General features: G+C 44.0%; 1 protein-coding gene across 8 annotated transcripts in view; it reads right to left on the reverse strand.

The window, feature by feature from the left end:
• The window catches only part of TEAD1 (TEA domain transcription factor 1), a 239,360-nt gene that overhangs the window by 11,066 nt on the left and 200,350 nt on the right, over positions 1-27,944 (reverse strand). For all 8 annotated transcript variants that reach the window (XM_063946405.1, XM_063946409.1, XM_063946407.1 and 5 more), the window contains 2 exons: positions 8,289-8,429; positions 3,564-3,716 (listed from right to left, as the gene is read on the reverse strand). In XM_063946405.1, the coding sequence (XP_063802475.1) occupies positions 3,564-3,716; positions 8,289-8,429 (294 nt within the window). The remainder of the gene's footprint in view (positions 1-3,563; positions 3,717-8,288; positions 8,430-27,944) is intronic.

The following is a 27,944-nucleotide window of genomic DNA, read 5'->3' on the forward strand; positions in this document are numbered from 1 at the left end:
ACTTCAAACAGTTTCTTTTTTACATTGTCCACTTGCTTTCCCAGTTATATTAAAGCTAGGACCCCTAGCCTTTGCACATTCACGGTCAAACAGAAACTCATTGCATGGCTAGAACCTTAAAGTTGCTCCACCACTTTGTTAACTGATACAAAGACTAAACTACATGCAAGAGAGGCCCCTGCAGCTTGATATATAGACGTAAAGATGGTCTCACATTTTCTATTAGTACTATCCCTATGGGTTACTGCATTTGGAATTTAAACAGTATTGGCCTTGGACAACTTCACCTTGTGGGCATTCACCTTGGGTGGTGTGGCCAAAGAACTGGTCCATATGGGCAAGATGGTGGCTGTGGTACTAAAGATGTTAATCCCTTCTGCTGCAGCGCCATTTTTATTTGAACTATCCTGTTACATGTACGGTAAGTGTATATTTAATGAATTTTAACACGATATATTTAAAGCAATGTGTGCGGTTGTGAAATTGTGGATCACATGTTTAAATGCATGGACTATGAGGGGGTTTCAGACCGGATCGCTGCTGTGCGTTTAAGCACAGCGAGTGATCAGGTCATAACTGCGCGCCTCAGACAACAACGCCCATCGCCGGTCAGCATCAGGGTGGTGCGAAATTCCGATCGCACGGGCATTCACAAGGTGATTGACAGGAAGACGCCGTCTGTGGGTGGTAACTGATCGTTTACGGGGAGTGTCCGGAAAAACGCAGGTGTGCCCAAGCGTTTTCAGGGCGGGTGTGTGATGTCAGCTCCGGCCCTGATCAGCCTCTTCTCATCGCACCGGAGGAGTAAGTCCTGGGCTGCGCACACACTGCACATACTGGATTTTTGCAGCTCAGCGTACACATGCGATCGCACACTTGCATGGGCGAAAATACACTCCCCCTGGAGGTGGCGACTATCTGATCGCAGGACAGCAAAATTAGCAGCCCAGCGGTCAGGTCTGAATTACCCCTATGCACTTGTAGGAAGGTATTTAGTTATAGAAGGCTTTGACATTTGGAAACATATTGTTCATGGGACATTCTCACATAGTAAGTGATATGGTAATCATCCTGATTTAGGGCCAGATTCATTATGGATCGCTATTGAGGCTGAGATAGCGATGTTCACAAATCTGCTATTGCTAAAATTCGCATGTGAAGAGCCGCCCAGAAAGGATAACAGACGCCTGACGATGCATTCACAAATCTGCGTAGTCATTAGTAGATTCGCAATGCATACACAAAAAACGGACACCATCATGTGCGGCTGACCCCAGCATACTCAAATCAATGATAATGCAGTCACACCGGGCGCCATGTTTTCGAACGCATCGATCGCAGAGGACATCATATCAACAACCAGAAAACGGCCACGACACGCCTGCGTCTTCCCAACCACTCCCCACAAACGCCATGTTACCACCCACCAACGGTCACTTCCTGCCAATCAAAATGCGTTCACTTTACAATTAGGCTGCAAACGCAAGGCGATCGCATTTGGCCCTTCACGCACGCACAATGCGTTCTTAGCTCATGTGCAGTTTGCTGGTTATCGCTCACTGCGCGCAATCTCACATTTGCAATTGGTAATGAAGCAGGCCCTTATGACCAGGCCTTGTTTACAGTCAGTGCCCTCCAGGGCAGTAATCTTGTGTGTCACTATGTAAAATTTACAGAGACACACAGAAACAATGACAGTTTTTTGTTGTTCAGAATTTCCTGCTGTGTGGAACTTTCTATGGAAGCGTTTATTAATACAGACTATTATATGCTAAATCACACTGTGTTTTAGGGATGCAAACTGGTTACCCTACAGTTCGAGGGCAGGGCTCTAGCCCTGTATTGTGTTCTCTTAAAAATAGGGTCCTTGAGGCCTGAGTGTATATATCCTCTGACTCTCAGAGAGAACTTCTGTATGCTGTGAGATCCCCAAGCAGTACCTGCCAGGGAAAGAGTCTTTTTCAAGACATTGAGCAATAAACATCTTGCCTTTAAGACGACTGCCTCTGTATCCTGTGACCACCAGAATAGCGCAAAACGCTATTCCGTTCTTTGGCTGTTCTGGATTGAGCCCAGTGCATCCAAGCTCAAGCTGTCTGCCAGCTACTCTGCAGAGACTTTTCCTTGGTGAGGAACCCATGTAAATTTAGAGGACACCAACCATGAGGGTCCATGTATACCCAGAAGTAAGCAGTTTCAGGTGCCAATGGTATGAGTCAGAGTGGAAATAAGCAGTTCCAATTGCTGATTGTAGGAGCTTGGTGGTGACAGCTAATAACCCACCCACTGTGCAGTAGATGGAGTCAGTAACAGAAAGAGGGAATTCCTAAAATTTCAACTCAAGCTGGATCAAGCAAATCTGATTGCCTGGCTGAGCCAGGTGCATCCAGTCACAGGTGGGGATTGCCATTCATTGATATTCCCCTTAGGCAGAAGATAAATGGCCTGCAATCTGTGCAATACCCGAAATTTGCTTTAGGTTTTCTCCAAGTTGTCGTTATTAGAACTAAGGGAAATAAGGGAAGAAATCCACTGTTTCTTCTTCCTCACTGTAAACTAAATCATGTTTTTCAGTGGAATACTTGATATTTGAATTATCAATCCTCTCTCCGTACTCCTGAGTATTGTATTCGGAGTCCCTCAAAGGAAAATAATATTACTTTGATGTCTTAGCTGTATAGACAGAGTCTAGAATCCTTTCTGCAGAAACCTTAATGATGATTGGGGCTGACCTCATTAAGCTTTTACCTGCAGATGGCTCCTCAGGAGCACCCAACACCCATGGCCTGACACACTCCGATGAATTAGCTACAGGAAACAGACAGAAGGTTAATATCTCCCATCCCTTGAATACATGTAGCGCGTGGGCCAGCACAGATCCAAATCTCTAACCGACTTTTCTTTTGTCTGGAGCTACCACTGTCCTGGCACCATCTTTAGACAGCTTGTGCCTTCCTGCAATTGAGCATGTGTCATCTTTCTAAATAGATCACCAGAATGATGGTGGCACTGAGAACAGGTATGGGAGTGTGGGAGTGGAGGATTGCTGCAAACAGGCCCTAATCGCCCAGAAAACGATGATGATGATGATGATAATAAAGATGACAACAGAAGTGTCAGCTGCAGTGCTAAGAAATAGAAGGTGAACATGGACGCAGAGACAATAGATCACAGCAAAATGGGAGCTGAACCCCACCCATCAGAGAAATACTTCCATTCACCATAAATATTCAATAGGAGAGACCGAGCTACGGGTCCTTCCGTTTGCATGCATGTGGCAAGCCCACAGAACGAGGAGGTGCTCTGTTGCATGGGGATAGTGAAAAAAGCTAGAAGCACTTAATTGAAGCCGCACCTCATGCTAGTGGTTTGTCTTTGTGATGCCTGATAGTGCATAGCAATGCAGGGCGCTACCTGCTGTAACTATCATTCATAGGTAAGGGCTGGTGGAGGAGAAGGTACCATCTTAAGTGCAACACTCCTAGCTCAACCCTCTACACTCTTTATTATGTAAGGTTTTTTTTTCCTAATTCTGACTCTCTGGCTTCTTCTAAGATACCTACCAACAAAATAGTGAAGTTTTCCAATACGCTATTCATCATGTACTTCTCTGGTAAGTGTTTCAGCTTGTGGATAAAGTTGATCATATATTCACACATCGGAGAGCGGTTTATCCTATACACAAATCGGCCATTTTCAAATCTTGCATATTCAGTCTGTAGAGGAGAAGGTGAATGATTATCATGTGTAACAATAATGCCCATTTATCTTTCTCTGGTTGAACTTTTTAAAAATGTTAAATTGCCAAGACACAACTTAACACAGTTATGCTAATAACACAAGTGACAGTAAGTCACTAAATATATTCCAGTGATAACATGGTGCGTGCACATTTCCGAAAAATCTACTTAATAATGTACACCGTTAAAAAGATTTTACATGGCGTAATACTGTATTCAAAAATGCTGGAGTACAATTTAGTACTGCAAGTCAACACCGCTCTCTCATTTCCCAATGTAGTTCTGCAAGATGAATACTTAGTGGTCATTGCTTATTTTCCGCTGGATCATCAGACACCTTGTGTGACTTACTTATGATGGCTTATATAAATTAAATTTACTTCTAAATCCAAACCCAAATCCCTCATCCAACTGCATGGTTTTCCAAGATTTACTTGAGCAAACTGCATGCCCTCTGCATAATAACCCGTTTGATTTGAACCAACTTAGTTTTGTCTGTTAATATTTTCAGAGGAAATTAACAAACATCAATTCCTAACAAATTGCAAAAAAACTACAACACCTTCATAAAATATTAAGTTCTAAATTCACACTAAAATTTGATTAATTTAATAAAGAGAAGTTACTATGGACAGGAATCAGGCCTTTGCAAGTTATGGTTTTCTTTTGTTACTAGTAAAAGTCATAGAGGACACAGGAAGGCCTTTTGTTAGCCCACGGAAAGTTTGTTTTTAGCATGTTAAAACTATGCAAGATGAGTGCTGTTCATTAGAGAGCATCTCTCTGAGGACAGCCTGTGACCTGGAAACTTTCAACAGGGGTTCGCAAACCAGGTCTATTGTCAGTTTACTTAGATAGGGCAAGCAGACACCGAGCACAGGGGAGGGGCAAGAACTCAGAAGTCTAGGCACCAGATGTGTCTACACATAACAGATCAAAGACAACCATAGGTGATCTGTTTCTAATGAAAAAAATTATATTTCTATAACAGCCATAAGCTTCCAACATCATATCAAATATATAAAGGCAATATGTAGATTAGGTGCAATTTGGAAATCATTAGGATGTATAATTTCTGGGAAATTAGGTATGTAATCAATCCAGTGGCAAACGCAGGATTTAGCGAGGGGGGTTTCCGTGGGTGGGTGGGTGTGTATGTATATGCGCAGGTATGTGTAATAAATATATATATATATATATATATATATATATATATATATATATATATATATACATATATATAGATATATACATATATATAGATATATACACACACACACAAACATACATACATATATATGTACGTACGGAGGCAGGACGGCACTCATTGAAACTGGTAAACCATAGAAAATCAGCACAGGACGCTGAAGCTGTTTGTCAACGTTTCAGAGTTAGACTCCTTTAAAAGAGTCTAACTCTGAAACGTTGACATACAGCTACAGCGTTCTGTGCTGATTTTCTATGGTTTACTAGTCTCTATGAGTACCATCCTGCTTCCGTACATTTTATCTGATTCTGACGTGCCATTCATCATTTGCAGATAGATAGATATATATATATATATATATAGATATATATAGATAGATAGATAGATAGATAGATATTTGTGTGGTCGTCTGGCACTCTGGATGATAAAAAGCAAAGATGCCAGGGTGGCCTCCTGAAATTAATATATCTGGTAATCCTCCTTGGGTCCTGTGATAGGACCTCTATTGAAGAAAAATAGGTGGTACTCCAAGGACTTAAATAAAGTCAAACTGTATTAAAAAATAATAATTTCATGGATCAAAAAACAACGTTTCAAGGCTCTACAGCCTTTCCATCAGGTTATGCATTATAGGTGAGGTGAAAAAAAACAGAGGTATTTTGTTTATTGATCTCACCTATAATGCATAACCAGATGAAAAGGCCGTAGAGCCTTGAAACATTGTTTTTTGCACCATTAATTTATTTTTTGAATACAGTTTGACTTTATTTAAGTCCCTGGAGTGCCGCCTATTTTTCTTCAATAGAGGTTCTATCACAGGACCCAAGGAGGATTACCGGTTTTTTATATATCTCACATTTATATATATATATATATATATATATATATATATAAATATATATATATTCACAAACTCACACATGTAAACACACATACATACACTCACACATGTAAACACACATTTATATAAATATATATATATATATATATATATATATATATATATTCACAAACTCACACATGTAAACACACATACATACACTCACACATGTAAACACACATACATACATACTGTACATACAAGCACACACACAAACCCACATACATACATACATACATGCATTCATATCATACAAAAACACACTTAAACAATGATTTCAAACTTACATACAGAGGGGCGGCTACGGAAGCGTGAGGCAGATTGAGGACGGAGGGAGCTGCTGTGGCTGAGCATGCGCAGCCAGCAGCTCCCCCGGCACCCGGGACATTCTCTAAGCAGAGAGCTGCATAGCATAGCTCTTTGCTCTTGCTGCAGCTCCGTCCGCGATCGCGGCTTTTGCTTTTGTTGAGACGGAGACAGCTGTGTCTCCGTCTCAAAACATTTTTTGGTGTCATCAGGGGGGGTTTCCAGGTACTCGGAAACCCCCCCTCTGTGCGCCACTGAATCCCACATCACACTGCAGTAACGTTTGAACTCATATCATAGCTTAAATAATTAAGATTATGGGTGAGATTCAAATGAATTTGTGGCCGGCAGCCACTGGATGGCGCCCAACAGATATATTCAAATGTAGTTCCGTTCAGCTCGATAGGCTGCCGTCATCTATATTTCAGCTCGCACCCGTCGGGGGTGGCTAAACTCGACACTAATGGGAGCGATAAAGGACATCAACTGTATATCGCCCCCTGCGATCTCCCGTCACCGGGGGTGATAACATTTCAATTCCCCCCCTATGTGTACATACCATATTTTATGTAGTCATTACACAGGGGAAGTTATGCACAATTATTTGTATTTAAGTTAAAATTCATGTGGGCAGTTCTGGGATGGTCCCAGATTTTATTAACTTGCCAGTCAGTAGAGACTTGGGTGACATCATCCATGTTGGAGTAATCAGCTGATAAAAGCTATGGGTACCGTTTTGTTTTTGATTCAGACTGGGGGATCAATGTTTTGAAGTTGAAGCCTGTAATTGCATTTCCTGTTGTTCCTCCAAGCCAGATTCTTGCAACTTATTTATGTAACTTGTAAGGCTCTTTCTTTATAACATTTCTATAACTAAGAATTGTGCTTTTGTAAATAAAATATTCTTTATCAGTCTATTTCATATACACTGCAGAACCCAGTCTCAGTGGAGGCATTAGATTGCTAATAATTTGTTGCTAGAAGCCGGGGAAGACCAGCTAACTGTGTGGAAGTCTGTGTCATCAAGCCTGTACAAGATACAGTTTTAAGGGGGCCTTTACCACAGGTGGTGGAAAAAAAGAGAAGTGTATGGTACAACAGTGATATTCAGTGTATTATATTCGGCTATAAACTCACTGCATCAGGACTTGGTATTCGCACAGATGCAGTCCTGATAATATCAAGGTGACTTAAATTACTTGCCTCTGGCCATAGTCGGAATGCAAACGTCAGTGATACCGAACTGGTCCCTGACAATATAATTTATACATATTGTAAAAAGGTTACGTATGATCATGATATTGTACTAAAAAGGTAACTTGAATAAATAAACAATGAAAGTCATTATCTATGTAACGGTCGTCATCAACAGACCACTTTCACGGCATGTTTTAATGTATTGTACCGTGACTAGGGAGGTCAATCCCGGGATCGGCGGGATCCCGGGATTCTGGCCCAAAAATGCCGGGATTTGAATCCCGGGATTGGAGCTTCCAATACCGGATTCACGGGATTTCATTGCGCATGCGCACTTTTGCCGGGCAGCGCTGAGCACTATAGCACGGCGCTGCCCGGCTGTACGGCCCGGGTGGCAGCAGGGTATTAAAGCTGAAGCGCGTGGCATTAATACATAAGCAGACCGCGCTGGCGGCATTTTAAATGTAGCACCAGCTGCCAGCCAATCGGAGCAGGCGGACCGGCAGCCAATCAGGGAGCGGCCGCAGCAGCGGCTCCTGACTGGCTGCCGGACTGCCTGTTCTGACTGGCTGGCAGCTAGCGCTACATTTGAAATGCCGCCGGCGCGGTCAATCAGTGTGTGTTCATGCAGCCCACGGCCCGCCTAATAGTAAGTTTTGCATCGCTGCTCCGAGTCCCTACATCCTCCCTGTTATCTACACTCACCCTCCCGCGGTGCTCCCTACATGCTTCCTACACACTTCTTCTCTGCCCTCCACTTCCAGTCTGCCTGCGCCCTACACGGATACCTACTGCAATCCCAGGATTGAGCATTTTTCAATCCCGAATCCCGGAATTGAAAAAAATGGCCCAGGATTGGCCACCCTAATTGCGACACATAAATGTTGATTTTGATTCTGCTTTCCATCAGCATTTGTGGCTTGGATAAAGGCTAATACAGCAAAGAATTGTGTCGTACCTCCACTTTCTCCACCACTTGTTTGCCGAATGAACAGACTTTAGTGGAGCAGGTGATGGTCATATTCTCCGAGCTTTCATACTGACTAGTTACACCATAAAATGCACCTGCATCATCCTGTATATTGCAGTTGAGGTCCGCCTGTGGAGAGAGAGAGAAATATGGGTTATCAGGCAGGGTTTCATTTTCATTCATAAAAAAAAAAATCACACTGGAAGAACTAGGAAAAAACAGCAGAAAGAGGGATAACGTGTGACATAATCTATAGTGATGTGGCGCTAGGAAGTAGGTCTCCATTACTATTACGGCTCTGATGGATGGGAGGATGGAAAGGAACTTCGGGTTCCAGGATTTAGGGTGTGGTAGGAGAACATCTATCTTAGGCACAAACACGGGACAAGGGTCTCATGTTAGCAATGAAATTATTTATTCAGATGAGCTGCGTTGAGCAAGCACCTATACAAGGTGGACCTACATGGACAAGCCACAATACATTTCTAGTGTTTGTAGAGGGGAGCAGAATATATTGGGATCAATAAGAACATCTGTAGGATTCTGTTATGTAGTTTAACGCTTTACACTGTAATAACAAATCTTCAGTTCTATTAAGCTCTCTAATAAGTCATTAACACGGACAGTCATTTACTTCTATACAGCATGATGGTAAGTGAGGTGTTTATAACATAAATCATTCTGCTTGGGCAGCATGCTTCTGGTAGCTGTGTAAATATTCATACCTAACACGTGAACGGCTGCATAATCTGCGGTTTTGCTGCTAAAGTCCCAATAGGGAAGTTCACATTTTACGTTCAATCATAAGGTCCAGCAGTGGGTGAGCTTCCCGCATGGATTTAATGATGGGACTGTTCTAATAAAGATGAAAGAAGGTACCTTTGCAGTCTCAACAGTATAGAGCATAGGTGCCAAACATATCAGGCCCCGGATTATCAGACAATGGGCCTAGTTCATGTTGGTACTCGACAGAAGTGGAGCTGCCGTCCAGAAATATAGATAGGCGCCACCAGAGCCATTGCGGACTCATTCGTACGCGTACGCAGACCATGCACAACAAGGAACAGCGACTGCTGGGGTACTACGCAGACTGGGCACGCCAGTACCGACATTGCCACCGTGTACGTGATCGCGGCTGAAGGCAGATACACACCCCAAAAACGCAAGACATGCCGGTCGCTGCATACACACTGAGCGACTTTCACCCCGGCCCAGCAATGTTCACGGGGGTGTCTCACTTTTCACAGTAGGAGAATGTGGAAAGTGGTTCACTCGGCTTGTCAAACAAGCCGATGTACATCGGCGGCCAGCGATGATGCGAGAGCGCGCATCAGCGCTCACCGCCCGGCCATACACACTAGGAGATTTTGAGCTCAAAGTAGCTCAAAATGCCTAAAGTGACCTACTTTGAGCTCAAAATCGCCCAGTGTGTATGGGCCTTTACACAAAATACATTTGTGTTACACCTTACACACACAGCCTGGAGGTACTTTTTATACAATATTTTTTCATAATTCTTTACATGAAATCACTATCTCAGTCACGATCAAAAATATTGTATATATCGGATTTTCGGATACGGGAGCCTCTGCCCGTATTAAAAATTAAGTGCAGATTGCATTATGAAAACCTTAGCGTAATTATTGTTCTCTGTGTTTTGCAGACGCAAAATCCAAGTGTATATTCAAGTGTGAGAGCAGGGCCCTTTTACCTCTCTCTGTCTTGTCAAAGTCAGAAAAATATCTCTATGCACACTACCATATTTGCACCTCACACAGGTCCGTGCTGCGCATGCGTGCGCTCTCCCGTACGTGCGCATACTCACAGTCGCGGGCACCCGCAGGCGCACGGTATGCGTATTTACGGTAGAGTTTATGTGATCGTAGCGTGCGACTCAATCGTTACATATTTTCACTATATAATGTATTTTGTAGATCATGGTCCCTTTGATAGATTCTGAAAGTTTAGTTAACATAGCATGTTCCTGAACAGAGAGATCCCTCTTTGTATTGTACGAAGGGTCTAACAGGGGTCATACAGTGGTGTTTGGTACCCATCGGAAGAGTATTTAAATAGCAATATTCCGGTGTTGGTTTGGAGCGGATTAATCGCTCGTGCGAATAGTTATGGACATAAGAAGTTTATGTCCATTTACTATTATTTGTTCTTATTTAGTCATGCGGCGGGAAACCCAGTATCCCACCCACCTGAACAGTTGGAAGCAGTCACAGCCCACCTGTATGAATCAACCTATGACCTTTTGTTATAATGCGAAGCCGGATTCCTGTGTCCAATGAACAATGAGATCGTAGGGACCATTGAATTGCATTGTGTGTGGGGCATAAATAGGCAGGCCGACCATATCCAGTTCACTCTCTTCAACGGTTCTCATTGCTGATAATCGGGAGCTGGATATCGAGGCGCATGCGATCGTTTCCCCTTGTGCGTAAGTGTTTCTCCGCAACTATATTGATCTTCTTGTTATTGTGGGCCAATTTCTCTCTCTCTCTCCCTTCTCCTCTTTCTCTCTTATTTTCCCTTAAATAGTAATTGTATTATATTTCCTGTGTAAGTTATCTGGTTAGGTAGTCTATGTTATATTGTAGTGTATGATTTGTATTTGTGTTAATTCTTTTGCAAAGTATATCATTCAAAATATATACATATTAGGCGTTGGACCCTAAGCCCAGGTATCTGTGTATTTCTTATAGTGTCTAGTATTCTCAGAGCGTCGGTGACGCTCAAACAGCTTTTAAGTTAATAAGGTTACACTAGGTTGCATCTACACCCTATCTCTACACTAAGGTTTTACAGCATATTACATTGTTTATGGTTTAGATATAAAGGTTTAACATTGTGAGCGTCAGCGCCGCTGGTGATCTCCTCGTGGTCCCGAGCGTCCGCTACGCTATAGCGAATCATTACGTTAGTCAACAGCCAATAGCGTGCCTGCCAGTGATCTCTTGGCCGTGAGCGAACGTGACGCTTGAGCGTCTCGACTACGGCTAAGCGATTGTTACGCAACGTGCGTACCCTTACGGTACTTCATACGTAGATAGCGTACAGTGTTCTTAGACCTCATAAAGGGTATTATATAAGATAAATATTTAGCTTTATCAATTGGCGGCTCGCCCGTCCTTCACATATCTGCACTAGGTAGATACAGCAGACATTATCCAGCAGCAAAGGGCGGGAGATCATATTCCTCGTAGTGCTGTTTGGATAAGCGTCTGCTTCTCTTAGTAAAGGGTGCTGAAGGAATCCGGGAACCGGAGGTAAGAACAACACGCTAGTCTCTTTTAAAACTGTTTATTTTTCTGTCTTGCGTACACACGCACGCACACATATATATCTGCATTTCTTTTTTTCATTTGTGTATTTTCGTATATCACTCTCCTGTTTGCCAGTTTTATAGTTGATAAACGTGCTAAGAGAGATTTGCCGCTATTTCATAGTTTAAGAGTAAAAAGGTAATATAGTTAAAGTATAGACAAACACAGCTGTGCCTGAGAGACAAGGCGAAGTCAGTGTGGTGCGTGGTAGATGATAAAGGATCATCTACATTGATAAACGTATAAATTGTGTTACGGTGGATCTTTGCTTTGCGTACACGTGTCTCTAACAAAGGACTGAGACTTGTGTACGCAACCCAAGGGCCGACGCACGCAGCGTATATTACGCAACGGAGCGTACGGGTACGCCCACGTAACTCAAATCACAAGCGTTAATTTTTTTTCAACGCGATAAATAGCGCAACGCGGTAAATAACGCAAGGCGATAAATCGCGCAAATCTATTTTAACATTCGAAATTTAAATTAACAGATCCTTCTCCTAATTTGTAACACATCTGGTCTGAAGAAAATTTCTGCGCAGAAATAGAAATAGAAACAAAAGTGTATATGTGGTGAGTGAGTGTTTGTTTTTACAATTTTTGAGGTTGAACCACAAGAAAAGTCGAGTTCTCGTGAGGTACATGCGTGTAAGTGACGTACATGGTGGCTAGGGAGGCATCCCTGGTTAAAACATACAATTTGAGCATTAGAGTGTAGCAGACCAGGAGGTCATACTGTAACAGACCAGGAGGTCATAGCAGACCAGCAGGTTCAGGTACAGCAGACAAGGAAGTCCGCTATACAGTCCACAGGAACAACACCAAGAAAGGGTTGGTGCAACACCCATATAGGCCATACAAGCTCTGGCTGAAGGAATTCGCAGCCGCAATTTTCGATTCCACTGGTCGCTCCGTACATAAGATTAGTTGCTTATGTGCTGAACGATTGTACCGCACGTAATTGTGTGCATTAGTAAACCTGACCGGTACTATTTGTGTACGAAGGTCATAAACGCTATTTGTACATTCTAACGTGATTTGTGTAATTTTTTTTATTTTAAGGGAGGTTCGCTGCTCACTCAGGAACTATCCAACAACCAATAGTTACTGGAAAGAGTAAGTGTTCTTCGGATCACCCTCACAGGTTCCAGTAAATAGAGGTTCAGGTCGCAGGGGCCCTGGGTCGAGTACGCCAGCACCATATCGGTGTGATCAGGTCGTATTGGTCGGCGTGGGCGAGTGAGTGGGGTACTCGGTAAACCGCCACCGTCAGCCTATTTTGAACATTTTGGTTTGCGTAAGGGTTGGTTAAATAAAGCAACACCTTCGAACTATGGGGGCCACTTGTTCAGGTAGGGGGCGATCAACCTCGGTTCGGGTTGATTCAGTGAACCGACCAGTCGGGTCGGCAAGATACGTAATGTGTGAGAAATACGGAAGTCACACAGAAGCTTTATGTGATGAATGGGAGAGAATGACGGTACATGACGGGGAGAAATTCCCAAGAGTAGGTAGCTTCAGCACAGAAGTGTTAACGAATTTAAGGAGAAGGATATGTCTCATTAAATCAGCCAAGAGACGAATCAAGCATTATGATTATTTACAGTTGTGGCAACAGGAGGGTGACATACAGAGAGGATTGGCTCAGGCGGCGGGATCTGGCTCGATCAGAAAACTGATAGCCACGGCCCCACCGCCACCATATATATCAGGAGAGAAATTGGTTGCGGAGAATGACGCATTAAGGTGTAACAAACAAACACTTAGCAACTGTGTAAATGTTAAAGATAATGTTAACCAATTAACCAATGCAAGTATTAACCCGTGCAAGTTGTACCCTGTCAGCCTATTTTGAACATTTTGGTTTGCGTAAGGGTTGGTTAAATAAAGCAACACCTTCGAACTATGGGGGCCACTTGTTCAGGTAGGGGGCGATCAACCTCGGTTCGGGTTGATTCAGTGAACCGACCAGTCGGGTCGGCAAGATACGTAATGTGTGAGAAATACGGAAGTCACACAGAAGCTTTATGTGATGAATGGGAGAGAATGACGGTACATGACGGGGAGAAATTCCCAAGAGTAGGTAGCTTCAGCACAGAAGTGTTAACGAATTTAAGGAGAAGGATATGTCTCATTAAATCAGCCAAGAGACGAATCAAGCATTATGATTATTTACAGTTGTGGCAACAGGAGGGTGACATACAGAGAGGATTGGCTCAGGCGGCGGGATCTGGCTCGATCAGAAAACTGATAGCCACGGCCCCACCGCCACCATATATATCAGGAGAGAAATTGGTTGCGGAGAATGACGCATTAAGGTGTAACAAACAAACACTTAGCAACTGTGTAAATGTTAAAGATAATGTTAACCAATTAACCAATGCAAGTATTAACCCGTGCAAGTTGTACCCTGTTTTGAACTTTCCTCAGGAGTGTGATCAAGAGGACGAATCGGCAACAATTTCAGCGCTCTCTCTAGCAGCCACCATAGCAGAGACCACAGTAGGCACAGCTCCACCCCCGAGATTAGTAACAAAGGCCCCTAGCGGAGGGATAGGTGAGGTCGTATGAACGGGTAAGTACGGCACCATACACTATGCTGAAACTATTTCACCACAGCCTGTAGAATCTACACAGAATGAGGTTGTTAGAGTTAATCCTGTTAAGGTAATAGTAGTTCCAAATGGGAAAACAGACACTTCAGGAGTCACTCCTGTTAGGAACATTGCCATGTACAGCCCATTTTCCCGAATGGAATTAAGGACCCGAATGGTATTAAGGACCATAGTGTCGGAATTCCCTGACCCTAGAAAAGACTTAGTTGCCAGCCAAAAATACATCAGAGACCTAGGTAACACGTTAGAGCCCAACAACAAAGACTGGCAGATATTGCTGAGAGCATGTTTACCCTCCAATGTCGACGCAGCTCAATTTTTAGCTGACTGTGGATTAGATCAGGATGTACCTCTTACAGATGTGTACAACAAAGACAATGTAAAAAGAATAAGCTTACAGTTAAAAGAGTATTTCCCAGCCGTAGTTAAATGGAACAAAATATTCTCCATCAAACAGAAGGAGTCAGAAACAGCTGCAGAGTATTTTCACAGAGCATTATCAGAAATGGCAAAATACACAGGCATAGAGGACATTAAAACAAACATAAACCATCGAGAAGTAGCAGTATCGGTACTGATGGATGGTTTAAAAGAGTCATTGAAGACTAGGGTACAGACCACACAACCATGTTGGCGAGGTCTGTCTGTGGCTACTTTGAGAGAGAGGCTGCTATTGATCACGATAGGAACATCACCAGACACAGGGAACAACAAGGTGATAAATTAATGTCAGTAAGTATACAGGCCCTGACCACAAGGCAGCCTTTGTTTATATCACCAAACCCTGTGGGTAAGTCAAATGTGGTTACTTGTTATTCTTGTCATAAACAGGGACACATGGCACGAGATTGTAGAACGAAGAATTCACGAAACTCATACCAACCCCCTAGACAACGACACGACATACGACATTGGGAGCAAGGTCCGCAGAAACGGAGTTATGAGCCACATACAGGGGAAACAAAAAGATACCCCCCGAACAGAGACTGGCAAGCCAGTTGCTGCCAGCGGGATTCAGGGAGGTCACCATACCCAATAGGGGTGTGGCCATACCTGTAATCTGCAGCCAGTAAAATTGATTGCAAGTCTTGGAAGTGAACCAGAAATTGCAATCAATGTAGCTGGTAAATCATTAAACTTTCTTGAAGACACAGGGGCGGCCAAATCAGTGATAAATTCGACAGTGGGCATGAGAACCACTGGTAAGACAATTCCAGCCATAGGGGTAACGGGAGTAGTCCAGCACTACCCTGTTAGCAAACCAGCCGAAATTACAGTAGGGCCTTTACATACCAAGCATTCCTTTTTGCTGGCTGCATCGGCACCGACTAATCTCCTGGGAAGAGACTTACTGTGTAAAATGGGGTGCGTCATTTATTGTACTCCTGAAGGTGTATTCTTGGACATACCTGAGAATCACGCTCAGGAAGTGCGAGACATGTTAGACTCCCCGTCAAAATTAATGTCACATACCATTATGACAAATAGGACTCCCTCCCAGGTAGAAGAAATGACATCTCAGATACCAGAGTCACTTTGGACTAAAGATGGACAGGACACTGGATTAATGGCAAACGTAGCTCCGGTAGTTGTACAAGTAAAAGATGGTAGGATAGCTCCAAAAATCCCACAGTACCCTCTGAAGCCAGAGGTGGAGTTAGGAGTGTATCCCGTAATAGAGCGCTTGCTACAACAGGGCATTCTGGTAAGAACGTCCAGCACTGCCAATAGTCCCATCTTCCCTGTTAAAAAGAGTGGGGGGAGGGGTTACCGGCTAGTGCAGGATCTAAGGGGGATTAACAAAATAGTTGAGAGTCAGTTCCCCGTAGTGCCAAATCCAGCTGTCATCTTAATGCAAATCCCTCCCACTGCGAAATTTTTCACTGTTATTGACCTCTGCTCCGCTTTCTTTTCGGTACCTCTGCACCCTGACAGTCAATATTTGTTTGCATTTACATACAGAGGAGTCCAATACACATGGACTCGTTACCACAAGGATTCATAGATAGCCCAAGTATATTTTCTCAGGCTTTGCATGATTGTTTACAGTCTTTCCAACCAGTGAGTGGATCAGTATTAATACAGTACGTGGATGATCTACTACTGTGTTCTGATTCATTGGAAGCATCCGTGAAGGATACGAAACAGCTCCTGTTTCATCTTTCAGACACAGGACACAAGGTTTCCAAAGACAAGTTGCAATTATGCCAAACTAAGGTAAAATATTTGGGACACTGTTTAACACAAGGACTGAGACACCTGACCGCTGATAGAATTCAAGCAATTAGAGACATGACTCTGCCACAAACCCAGCAACAGATCAGAACATTTTTAGGAATGTGTGGGTATTGCCGTAACTGGATCCCAGGGTTTTCCATCCTAGCGTTACCCTTGCAGGAGATGGTCTCCTCAAACAAACCTGATCGGATTTCGCATACAGACGAGTCTGAGACAGCATTTGAGAGACTTAAACAGTGCCTAACGCAGGCACCAGCATTGGGTATGCCTGACTATGGGAAACCCTTTGAACTATACGGAACAGAAAGTGCTGGTTGCGCGGCAGGCGTACTAACCCAAAAGCACGGTGATGCCAGCAGGCCGGTAGCATATTACAGCGCTCAGCTAGATACGGTAGCGCGATCCCTCCCCACATGCTTGCGAAGCGTTGCTGCGATAGCATTGCTAGTAACGAAAAGCGAAGACGTCGTGCTAGGTCACAACCTCACAATTCATACACCACATGCAGTGTCAGCCTTGTTAAATTCTGCACAAACCAGACACGTCTCATCAGCGCGGTTTACAAGATGGGAATTGGCACTAATGGCCCCCGTAAACATCACCATAAGGAGATGCAGTGCATTAAATCCTGCAACATATCTCCCAGGTGTGCCTGGACAGGCACAAAGGGTGGAGGATGAGAGTGGTGGGGAAGGAGAATTTAACACAAAGGAAGACACTCATGATTGTATGGAATATTTGACCCAAAATTTTACCGCAAGGCCTGACATCAGCGACAACCCACTGGAAGATGTAGAACTTACGTTCTACACGGACGGTAGTTGTCATAGACAGTCAGACTCGGGAGACTTGTGTACTGGATACGCAGTCGTAGATGACCAAGGCACCATAGAAGCGGAACCGCTAGGCCCACCTCACTCAGCCCAGGTTGCTGAACTGGTCGCCCTAACCAGAGCATGTGAATTGGCTAAGGGGAAATCAGCCAATATCTACACCGACTCTAGATACGCATTCGGGGTAGTCCATGATTTCGGAGCCCTATGGCGCCTCAGAAATTTCATGACGGCAGCTGGTACACCGGTAGCGCATGCAGCTCACATAAAAAGGCTTCTAACAGCGATACAGGAACCCGACAGAGTGGCTGTTATCAAATGTAAAGCACATACATATAGCCAAGACCCAGTATCACTTGGTAACAGCCGAGCAGACGAAGCTGCTAAATTAGCAGCTGCTACCCCCAGACAGACAGACACCACACAACTGATGGTATTTAATACCATCAACACACAGAAGTTGTGTGAGATGCAAAATTTGTGTTCCACACAGGAAAAGGCAGTCTGGAAGGCAAAGGGATATGGTCAGGAGTCCTCAGGACTCTGGACGGATGGACACGGTAAACCAGTGGCCCCCAAAGCATACCTTCCATGCTTAGCTGAGGCAGCTCACGGGCTGACTCATCTGGGCAAGGAAGGGATGTGCAAGTTGGTAAGAGCATATTGGTGTGCCCCAGGATTTTCTTCTCATGCGAGTAAAAGGGCAATGTCATGCCTTACCTGTCCGAGAAAGAACATCGGAAAGGCAATACCTACAGAACCATCTCATATCCCACCTGCCGGCGGCCCTTTCCAGGTAATACAGATTGACTTTATTCAATTACCCCCTTGTCGAAATTTGAAATATGTACTTGTTTGTATAGATGTTTTCTCAAATTGGGTCGAAGCATTTCCAGCGGCCACAAATACCGCTATGTTTACTGCTAAGAAAATTGTGCAGGAATTTGTATGTAGATATGGTATCCCTAGAATTATCGAAAGTGATAGGGGTACCCATTTTACAGGTGATGTCTTTCAAGGAATGTGTAAATTGATGGGAATTGATAGCAAGCTGCACACTCCATACCGTCCACAGGCGAGTGCGAAAGTGGAAAGAGTGAACAGCACTATTAAAAATAAACTGAGTAAAGTGATGGCAGAGACAGGATTGACATGGCCAGAAGCTTTACCCATTGTACTGTACAGCATCAGAACCACTCCCAGGTCCCCTCTTAATCTGTCTCCCTTTGAAATCTTGTTTGGTCGACAACCGCATGTTATGATTAACCCCCAGGATGATTTGAAGTGTAACAATGAAGTGACTGTAAAATACTTGATTAACATGAGTAAACAGTTGAGGAATCAAAATGATAATCTGAAGTTAGTGATTCCTGATTTACCAGATAGTAATTGTCATGACATTGAACCTGGGGATTATGTAATGATACGGAATTTTCTACGCTCAGGTTGCCTTATTGACAGATGGGAAGGACCATACCAGGTCTTATTGACTAGCACTACAGCATTGAAGGTTGCTGAGAGAGAGACTTGGGTTCATTCGTCCCACTGTAAAAAGGTTGCTGATCCAGAGAGGTCCCGTGATAAGGAACAGACGGTAGAGGTTGTATCACTGGAGTGTCTGTTCCAGGAGGACTGAGGCGGCACCTGAGCATTGAAAATCACAAGACCAAAAGCAGTTGTCGATCCCCTGTTCCCTTTTATTGTTTTTCTCCAACTTCCCATCTCCTCTCCCTCAAATTATTTTTTTTCCCCCTTCTCATTCTTCTCCGTTTCCTCCTACAAGATGGACTTGCCCCAAGAGACTGTGATCCGGATTTTCCTGTTGACCATGATGTTGACCAGAGCAGTCTGTTCCGGCGAGAGTACCATGGAGGTCGAGAGAGGTTCTGGAATGGGTTCTGATGACAGAGATGGAGGCGTAGTTTTCCAAGAACAACATAATCAACAAGCAAAGGCGAGTATCAGAAAACGATCCGATAGCATTGACCATAGAAGGAATTGTGAAGGATTGTTAGCTGAAGAAAACTGTATCTGTCGGCTCTGTAACAATGTCATTGAGGATGGGTGCATAAAGAAATGCCAATCCAGTTTTAATATCCATATGGACCGGCATCCATTGAGTGACTATCACTCCTTAGAGGGTAGTGTGTTAAATAAAACAGATTGTTGGGTATGCTCTCAAGTACCTCAAGGTCATAGCAAATCAGGGCTAGTACCATTTCCTTTAACGTTAGGGGAGGTACTTGAGTTAAGTGGTGGGAGACCGGTGGACAGGAGGTTTAATATCTCCAGCCCTCCTAGTTTGAAGCTCCACCAATACCATGTGGATAGGTCCCTATTATGCTTTAACATCTCCAATCCCCGAAAGCCGGGAAATTGGGAAGTGTCATGGAGTAATCAGACCATGACCTTTTCGCATAGAGCAGATAGAATGCCTACAGATACAGAGCTTATACGCCACATAGCCAGTAGAGGAAAATCTTTCCGGTATAGGTATACCTTAGGAAATAGGATTACGAGAGTTGGAGAGGTATCACCAGGATACTGTGCACATATCGTACAACCTGATACGTGTACTAAGCAGATGGAAGAATTAGGGTTAGGAGATTTCACATGGAAGGTGTGTAATATGGTTATGTCCTACTCCGTCCCATATGTTCTCCCCGATGATGCATATTTCATATGCGGGAGAAAGGCGTATAAGTGGCTTGCCCCAAACTCTGAAGGATTGTGTTATATTGGAAAAGTACTGCCTGAAGTAATGACTGTATCACATGACAAAATGAAAGACATACACCGTGTTGCCCAAACTCCTTATACTCACACCCATTACGAGCACGTAGTTAAACGGCACCTGATAGAAAGAACAGAGCATCCGGCCTCTGACATGATCCATGAATCCACCGGGATTCAGTTTCTAATCGCGTTAGACATCACTCGCACCGCTAGAGGAGTGTTGAAGTATAAATACATATCTGCGCTCGCCAATTTGTTAGATAATATCACTGAAATGTATGATGACACGTTTAGGTATACTGGAAGAGAACTTCAGGCTTATAAAACAGAACTGGTACAGCATAGAATGGTTCTTAATTACCTCACAGCAGTGACAGGCGGATATTGTGTCACACTGGCAACACAATACGGCGTGAAATGTTGCACATATATTACGAATAGCACCGAGGACCCGGTCGAGGTCATAGACCAAAAGATGGACGATATTCTCCAACTGAAGTGGGAATTTCGCAGGAGACACAATCTCACTCTTGCTACTGTAGGTAATGAGCTGACTGGTTAGGTGTCATGGTTGAACCCGCGAAATTGGTTCTCTGGTTTAGGAGACTGGGCTCAAGGAGTCATAATGGATGTTGGGAAGTTTCTCCTATGTATCTTAGGTGTTATCATAACGATTGGTTTGATATTTAGATGCGGTCAGGCTTTAATGAGGTGCAATCGTCGTACTAGGGTAATGAGTTTAAGGAGTGAGGAAACTGTAATTCCAATGGACTTGATTTATGACCCAAATGTAGAAACAATAATGTGATGAAAATGCGATTTCTACGGTCCGTTTCTTTCACCTGTTTTTCCGTTTCCTCCAAGGTAAAAAGACCCACTTGGACGAGGAATTTGATGAGCCGATATACAGACAACAGAGAGATTAAAGAAGAAGTTTTGACAACCTGATACACAGATTTTTGATGAACTATGCCATGGATCCCCAGTTTCCCTAGAAATTTTAAAATTACGCTAGCCCAACACTTTTGTAAATCTATGGACATTGACAGCTTTTGCTCGCACCTTATGGGCAAAAGCACAAAGAAGACTGCATTCAACAGACACCAAACAAGACCTCAATCGACGAATGTACATTTACCTGACATAGAATACCACCGCATTTACCGTAATTATGTCTTTTCTTCATTTCTACAACCCTCAGGTAATGACACACATAGTCGATAGGGAATACAGGCACAGATATCAGCAATCACATATCTCCCCCATTCATGTATCATCAACTAAAATGTGCTCCCCCATTTTGTTACAACCAAAGCCGAAAAGAGCTCGGTAAAGTTTGACAGCCCATCCACAGACCCGTACCACGGGATAAGAAGGAATTCAAATGTATACTTCGCAATACCTCGAAGCTTGATTTAAAACACGTACGGCACGATGATACATGACCCCCAAGCACGGATTCATACACACATGCTTCTGCTATCTCACTAGGTCATACCCTTTTCCTACCTTCTCCTCTCCTCCCCTACCCAACCATGTAAATGTATTAACCCCTGACATATATTTTTCTCTTTTGAAATGTTTTAGAAGGTGGCAGTTATTATTGACTGCCAAAGGGTGGACTGTCAAAGTCAGAAAAATATCTCTATGCACACTACCATATTTGCACCTCACACAGGTCCGTGCTGCGCATGCGTGCGCTCTCCCGTACGTGCGCATACTCACAGTCGCGGGCACCCGCAGGCGCACGGTATGCGTATTTACGGTAGAGTTTATGTGATCGTAGCGTGCGACTCAATCGTTACATATTTTCACTATATAATGTATTTTGTAGATCATGGTCCCTTTGATAGATTCTGAAAGTTTAGTTAACATAGCATGTTCCTGAACAGAGAGATCCCTCTTTGTATTGTACGAAGGGTCTAACAGGGGTCATACAGTGGTGTTTGGTACCCATCGGAAGAGTATTTAAATAGCAATATTCCGGTGTTGGTTTGGAGCGGATTAATCGCTCGTGCGAATAGTTATGGACATAAGAAGTTTATGTCCATTTACTATTATTTGTTCTTATTTAGTCATGCGGCGGGAAACCCAGTATCCCACCCACCTGAATAGTTGGAAGCAGTCACAGCCCACCTGTATGAATCAACCTATGACCTTTTGTTATAATGCGAAGCCGGATTCCTGTGTCCAATGAACAATGAGATTGTAGGGACCATTGAATTGCATTGTGTGTGGGGCATAAATAGGCAGGCCGACCATATCCAGTTCACTCTCTTCAACGGTTCTCATTGCTGATAATCGGGAGCTGGATATCGAGGCGCATGCGATCGTTTCCCCTTGTGCGTAAGTGTTTCTCCGCAACTATATTGATCTTCTTGTTATTGTGGGCCAATTTCTCTCTCTCTCTCCCTTCTCCTCTTTCTCTCTTATTTTCCCTTAAATAGTAATTGTATTATATTTCCTGTGTAAGTTATCTGGTTAGGTAGTCTATGTTATATTGTAGTGTATGATTTGTATTTGTGTTAATTCTTTTGCAAAGTATATCATTCAAAATATATACATATTAGGCGTTGGACCCTAAGCCCAGGTATCTGTGTATTTCTTATAGTGTCTAGTATTCTCAGAGCGTCGGTGACGCTCAAACAGCTTTTAAGTTAATAAGGTTACACTAGGTTGCATCTACACCCTATCTCTACACTAAGGTTTTACAGCATATTACATTGTTTATGGTTTAGATATAAAGGTTTAACATTGTGAGCGTCAGCGCCGCTGGTGATCTCCTCGTGGTCCCGAGCGTCCGCTACGCTATAGCGAATCATTACGTTAGTCAACAGCCAATAGCGTGCCTGCCAGTGATCTCTTGGCCGTGAGCGAACGTGACGCTTGAGCGTCTCGACTACGGCTAAGCGATTGTTACGCAACGTGCGTACCCTTACGGTACTTCATACGTAGATAGCGTACAGTGTTCTTAGACCTCATAAAGGGTATTATATAAGATAAATATTTAGCTTTATCAGTCTGTTATTACCTCATCTCGTCTTATTATGGCCTTGTTCCCAATTGTAAAGCACAACAAAATATGCTGCTGTATAAGTAGCTGTTAATGATATTAAAGTGTTCCTATGTGATGTGAACAAAAATAATACCCCCCAAAAAATAAACACAACTTTTTTGTTCCATTTTAACTAAAGGTTATTGGACTTGTTATTAGGACCAAAACCTTATGGTATTAGCTATAGTGTCAGCTGCCATACAGTGCTCAGCATAGTGCGGGTTGTGGGAAAATAGGGGGACCCCATGCCTTTTTATCTCCATATGTTCCAATGCTAGTATAGGCTCAGAGACCCATGGCTGGTTAATGATTTGGGGGGGGGGGGGGGGGGGGGGTTGGGTCTGATTTTTTATTTTTATTTTACATCGTGATCTATGCAGCAGCGCTTTAAATCTGCAACGGATTGGTGGCAGGCTGCGGTCATATTGGAGTGGTGGGTTGAAATTCGATGGGTACTGACAGCAATTTACAAATGACAAATGAAAACAAATACATAGTAAATGTTTCTTCAGACTGCAATTTGCCATTGATGTCTGCTGGTCTCAATTAGGCGGCAAAGTCGACACCTAGTACAGATGGAGTAACGCTCATTGAGCGCGGCTGCATCGCAGTCGGGGGCGCGCGCCGGCACTTTCGGCATGCAGCTGAGCGTAGAGACGCTCCAATTCACTTTGAAAGGGGCATGCGCGCGTCTACGACGCACACCCGTTCCATTTGTTCCCGGCGGTGCGCCTGGCCGGGCGCACCAAGTTGCAGACGGAGCCTCTCCCATAATACATCCATAAGACGGCCTCTCTCTGTGCGTTGAGCCCACTTCCTGGGAAAATGGGATTTTGGTACTTACCAATAAAACCTTTTCTCTGAGTCCATAGGGGATACTGGAGTGCAGTGTACTGTGGGGTATAGATCTGGTCTGTGAGCCGGTGCACATCAGAGGGGCATAGAGGGGAGGAGCCAGCACACACACACATAGACTAAAGAATTTATTGTGCACCGGCTCACGGACCCCATCTATACCCCACAGTACATTGCACTCCAGTATCCCCTATGGATGTAAGAAAAATAGATGTTGTGCAGAGACATATCCATATATGCATAGCTTGTATTTATCAGGATGTAATTAAGTCCGTATATCAGTAACATTACGGGCACGTGGCCATAATGGATCACCGATTGGGATATGTAACCTGGCCCTTTTTGTTTGGTAAATAGGGACAAAATCACCATAAACTGCTCTTAGCAGATACAAAAGCTGCGCTGGACTTGCAGGTAAGTATTGTGTGCACGCAGTGGCAGAGAGAATGTGAATGTACCGGAGCCCAGGGATGATACTGGATTTCTCACCTATGGCCCAATTACGCTTCCCTCTGCCTGCTGGCTAATCTCCCATTTCTTTTGATTCCAAGACACTTTACGCAAGGGTTGGCGCTGGCCAATTTATACAGGGAGAAATGGAACACCATTAAAAATGTGTCAGATTCTTCCATGCTTAAGAAATATTGATCGCTAGGGCTGCCCATGGTGCGAAGAAAACAGACATCTAGTAACCTGTAGCGTGCGGCAGAGCGGGGAGGAATCAGGTGATAATGACTGTTCTTACACGGAGACCCTGAACACCTCACACAGCGCTATCCTCAGCGACAGAAGGCAGGCTAATATTTACATACGTTTAGGTCACACAAGGGAAGCGTGTGCACTACAATCCCCAGCATGCAGAACCGGCCCTAGGCATAGGCAAACTAGGCAAATGCCTAGGGCATTTGGTATGCCTAGGGGCACAAGCAGCTTCTGCTGATTAAAATGATATGCGGCATGCCTATATTCTGTGTGTAGCATTTCATATGCAGATACAGCCACAGTCACACACCGTATATAGGCATGGCACATATTACTTTAATCAGCAGAAGCTGCTTGTGCATCCTAGCCACATAGCAATGCAAATAAGATACATTTTCATCAAAAAAAGGCACCCAACGTTAGCAAAGCTGCCAGCTGACTCACGCCAGGCATCTCCTGCTGCATGGCGCATTGACGCAAGAGGTAACAGTGTTAGCGGCCGTGTGAATGCTGTGTGCGGGTGGGTTGGTTGTGCAACAGTGTTTGGCATATCTGTAAGGGGCATTATGTGTGTCATTATGTGTATAAGGGCATTACTAATGTGCGACATGTGTAAGTGACATTATGTGTGTCATTATGTGTATAAGGGCTTTAATAATGTGCGGCATATGTATAAGGGACATTGGCCCTCATTCCGAGTTGTTCGCTCGCTAGCTGCTTTTAGCAGCATTGCACACACTAGGCCGCCGCCCTCTGGGAGTGTATCTAAGCTTAGCAGAAGTGCGACCGAAAGATTAGCAGAACTGCTACTAAATAATTTGCTGCAGTTTCTGAGTAGCTCCAGACCTACTCCTAGATTGCGATCACCTCGGTCCGTTTAGTTCCTGGTTTGACGTCACAAACACGCCCTGCGTTCGGCCAGCCACTCCCCCGTTTCTCCAGCCACTCCTGCGTTTTTACCTGGCACGCCTGCGTTTTTTAGCACACTCCCTGAAAACGGCCAGTTTCCGCCCAGAAACACCCACTTCCTGTCAATCACACTACGATCACTCGAGCGATGAAAAAACGTCGCTCGAGCTTGTGTAAATCTACAAAGTTTTGTGTGAAAGAACTTAGCGCATGCGCGCTGTATACCATGCGCATTTTTGCTGTTTTTTTCACTTAATCACTGCACTGCGAAAATCGGCAGCGAGCGAACAACTCGGAATGACCACCATTATGTGTATAAGGGAAGGTTGGCATTATGTGTAAGGCGCATTATGTTTATAAGGACATTAATAAAGTGTGTCATATGTGTAAGGGGCATTACTGTGTGGTATTATGTGTATAAACGCATTACTGAAGTGTGCCATTGTGTGTATAAGGTGCTCTACTGTGTGGTGTAACATATAGAAAGGGCACTACTGTGTGGTCTAATGTGAATAAAGAGCAATATGGTATGATGTAATGTGAATAAGGAGCAATTCAATGTAATGTGAATAAGGTGTAAAGTGGTACTACTGTGTGATGCAACGTGAATAAGGGACACTATCGCATGATATAATGTGAATAAAGTTGCACTATTGTGTGGCGGAATTTGAATTGGGGGTACTATTGTGTGTTCATGCCCCTTGCCAGCAAAAACACAACCCTTTTTGGGCTGTGCGCCGAATGTGCGCACTGTTCCTATTTAAAATATAGGGGGTAGGAACACCAAAATAAGGACTGCTATGGGTGAGGGGTGATGGCGCTGGGAAAGGGGTGCAGGGTCAGAGGTGGAACTAGCAGTGGTGTTAGGGGGCACCAGCCAAAATCTTGCCTAGGGCATCATATTGGTTAGGGCCGGCTCTGCCAGCATGGCAATCACTGATCATTAGAGCCAAACTTTTTTTTTTTTTTACATTTACAATTCTCCTCTGTAATAAATGATATTATATTGTCCAGACCAAAAACAAAGAATTGGTAAGATTTACATCTTGTGCAAAGTATATTGAGCTGTCCCGTCGCCCGTTACTGGGAATTAGTGACACAGGGCAACAGCTGGCGTGATTCAGAGGTGGGCGCAGCAGTGATGCATAAATATGTTAATGCCACAGGAGGCGTCTGAAAAAAAGTAGACGCCTCCTACCGGCATCGCAGATCTGAGTGCCGGTGCCCGAGATGCAACATCGGATCACCATCGACCTTCCCCCAAACATCATGCTGCGGCTTGGGGGCACCCCACCCAGTGGCAGGATAGTTCCTCACCGGTTCCCTCCAACTAGAGCTCCAACCTATCCTGAGAGACACAACTAGCAACCTACATTCTGCAGCTTTATCAACCGCGGTCCTCAAGGCACACTAACATTCCTGGTTTTAGTGATATCCAGGCTTGAGCACAGGTCACTTAATTAGTAGCTCAGTTATTTTGATTTAACCATCTGTGCTGAAGCCTGGATATCACTAAACCCTACACTGTTGGTGTGCCTTGAGGACCGCGGTTGGGAATGCCTGCTCTATATAATTACCTCTATTCCCAGAATATTGTCGCTCCTGAGGCTGCCTGATGATTTCTATACAAAGGGTCATTTATAATTGTACTTTCTAAATTGTGTTTTGCCTATAATGTGAGATCTATGTAACGGTGCATACACACGGTGAGATTTGGGCTAAGCCCGATTCTCACAATGCGACAGGGGCTAGGTAGCATCGCAAGCACATAATGACTGTGCTTGCGATACTATGTGCGATTTTGGCCAAGTGTCCATTTTGACTATCTTTTCTACGAGATAGTTAAAATTGACTTGCCTGCACAGTCTATCTAGGCTTGCGATGCCGACCGCGCATCGAGATCGCAAGGTGACTTTCACCTTGCGATCTGCACTAACTTTTCTTACGATTTTGACTATATAGTCAAAATCGTAAGAAAATATCTCACCGTGTGCACCCTGACATAATGGTGTCGGTCAGCGTCCTCTCTCTACGTATAGCGACAGGTAATGCGTGCGCTACTACATCTAATAAATCTCTGGAGGCAACAGATAGAAACATGTAACACCTCCCTGATCCTCTGCCTATCCCTGTATCATCTATAGGAAACCAAGGGGCCATATGTGTGCTCAGATAATCAGGTATTTCATTTTTGCTAACGCACTTCTCAGTAACAAATGGTCACATACACATAACACAGAACAGCTAATGGGACAATATAAACATATGAGGGAGAACTTGTGATGTCGGCACGAACGTAACTGGCTCATACGTGCGTGGTCGGGAATAGCTGCGATACCCTGCGTCACATACCTCCTGACCCACTTTCT

Source organism: Pseudophryne corroboree, chromosome 11 (genome assembly GCF_028390025.1).
Source record: "Pseudophryne corroboree isolate aPseCor3 chromosome 11, aPseCor3.hap2, whole genome shotgun sequence".
NCBI lineage: Eukaryota > Metazoa > Chordata > Amphibia > Anura > Myobatrachidae > Pseudophryne > Pseudophryne corroboree.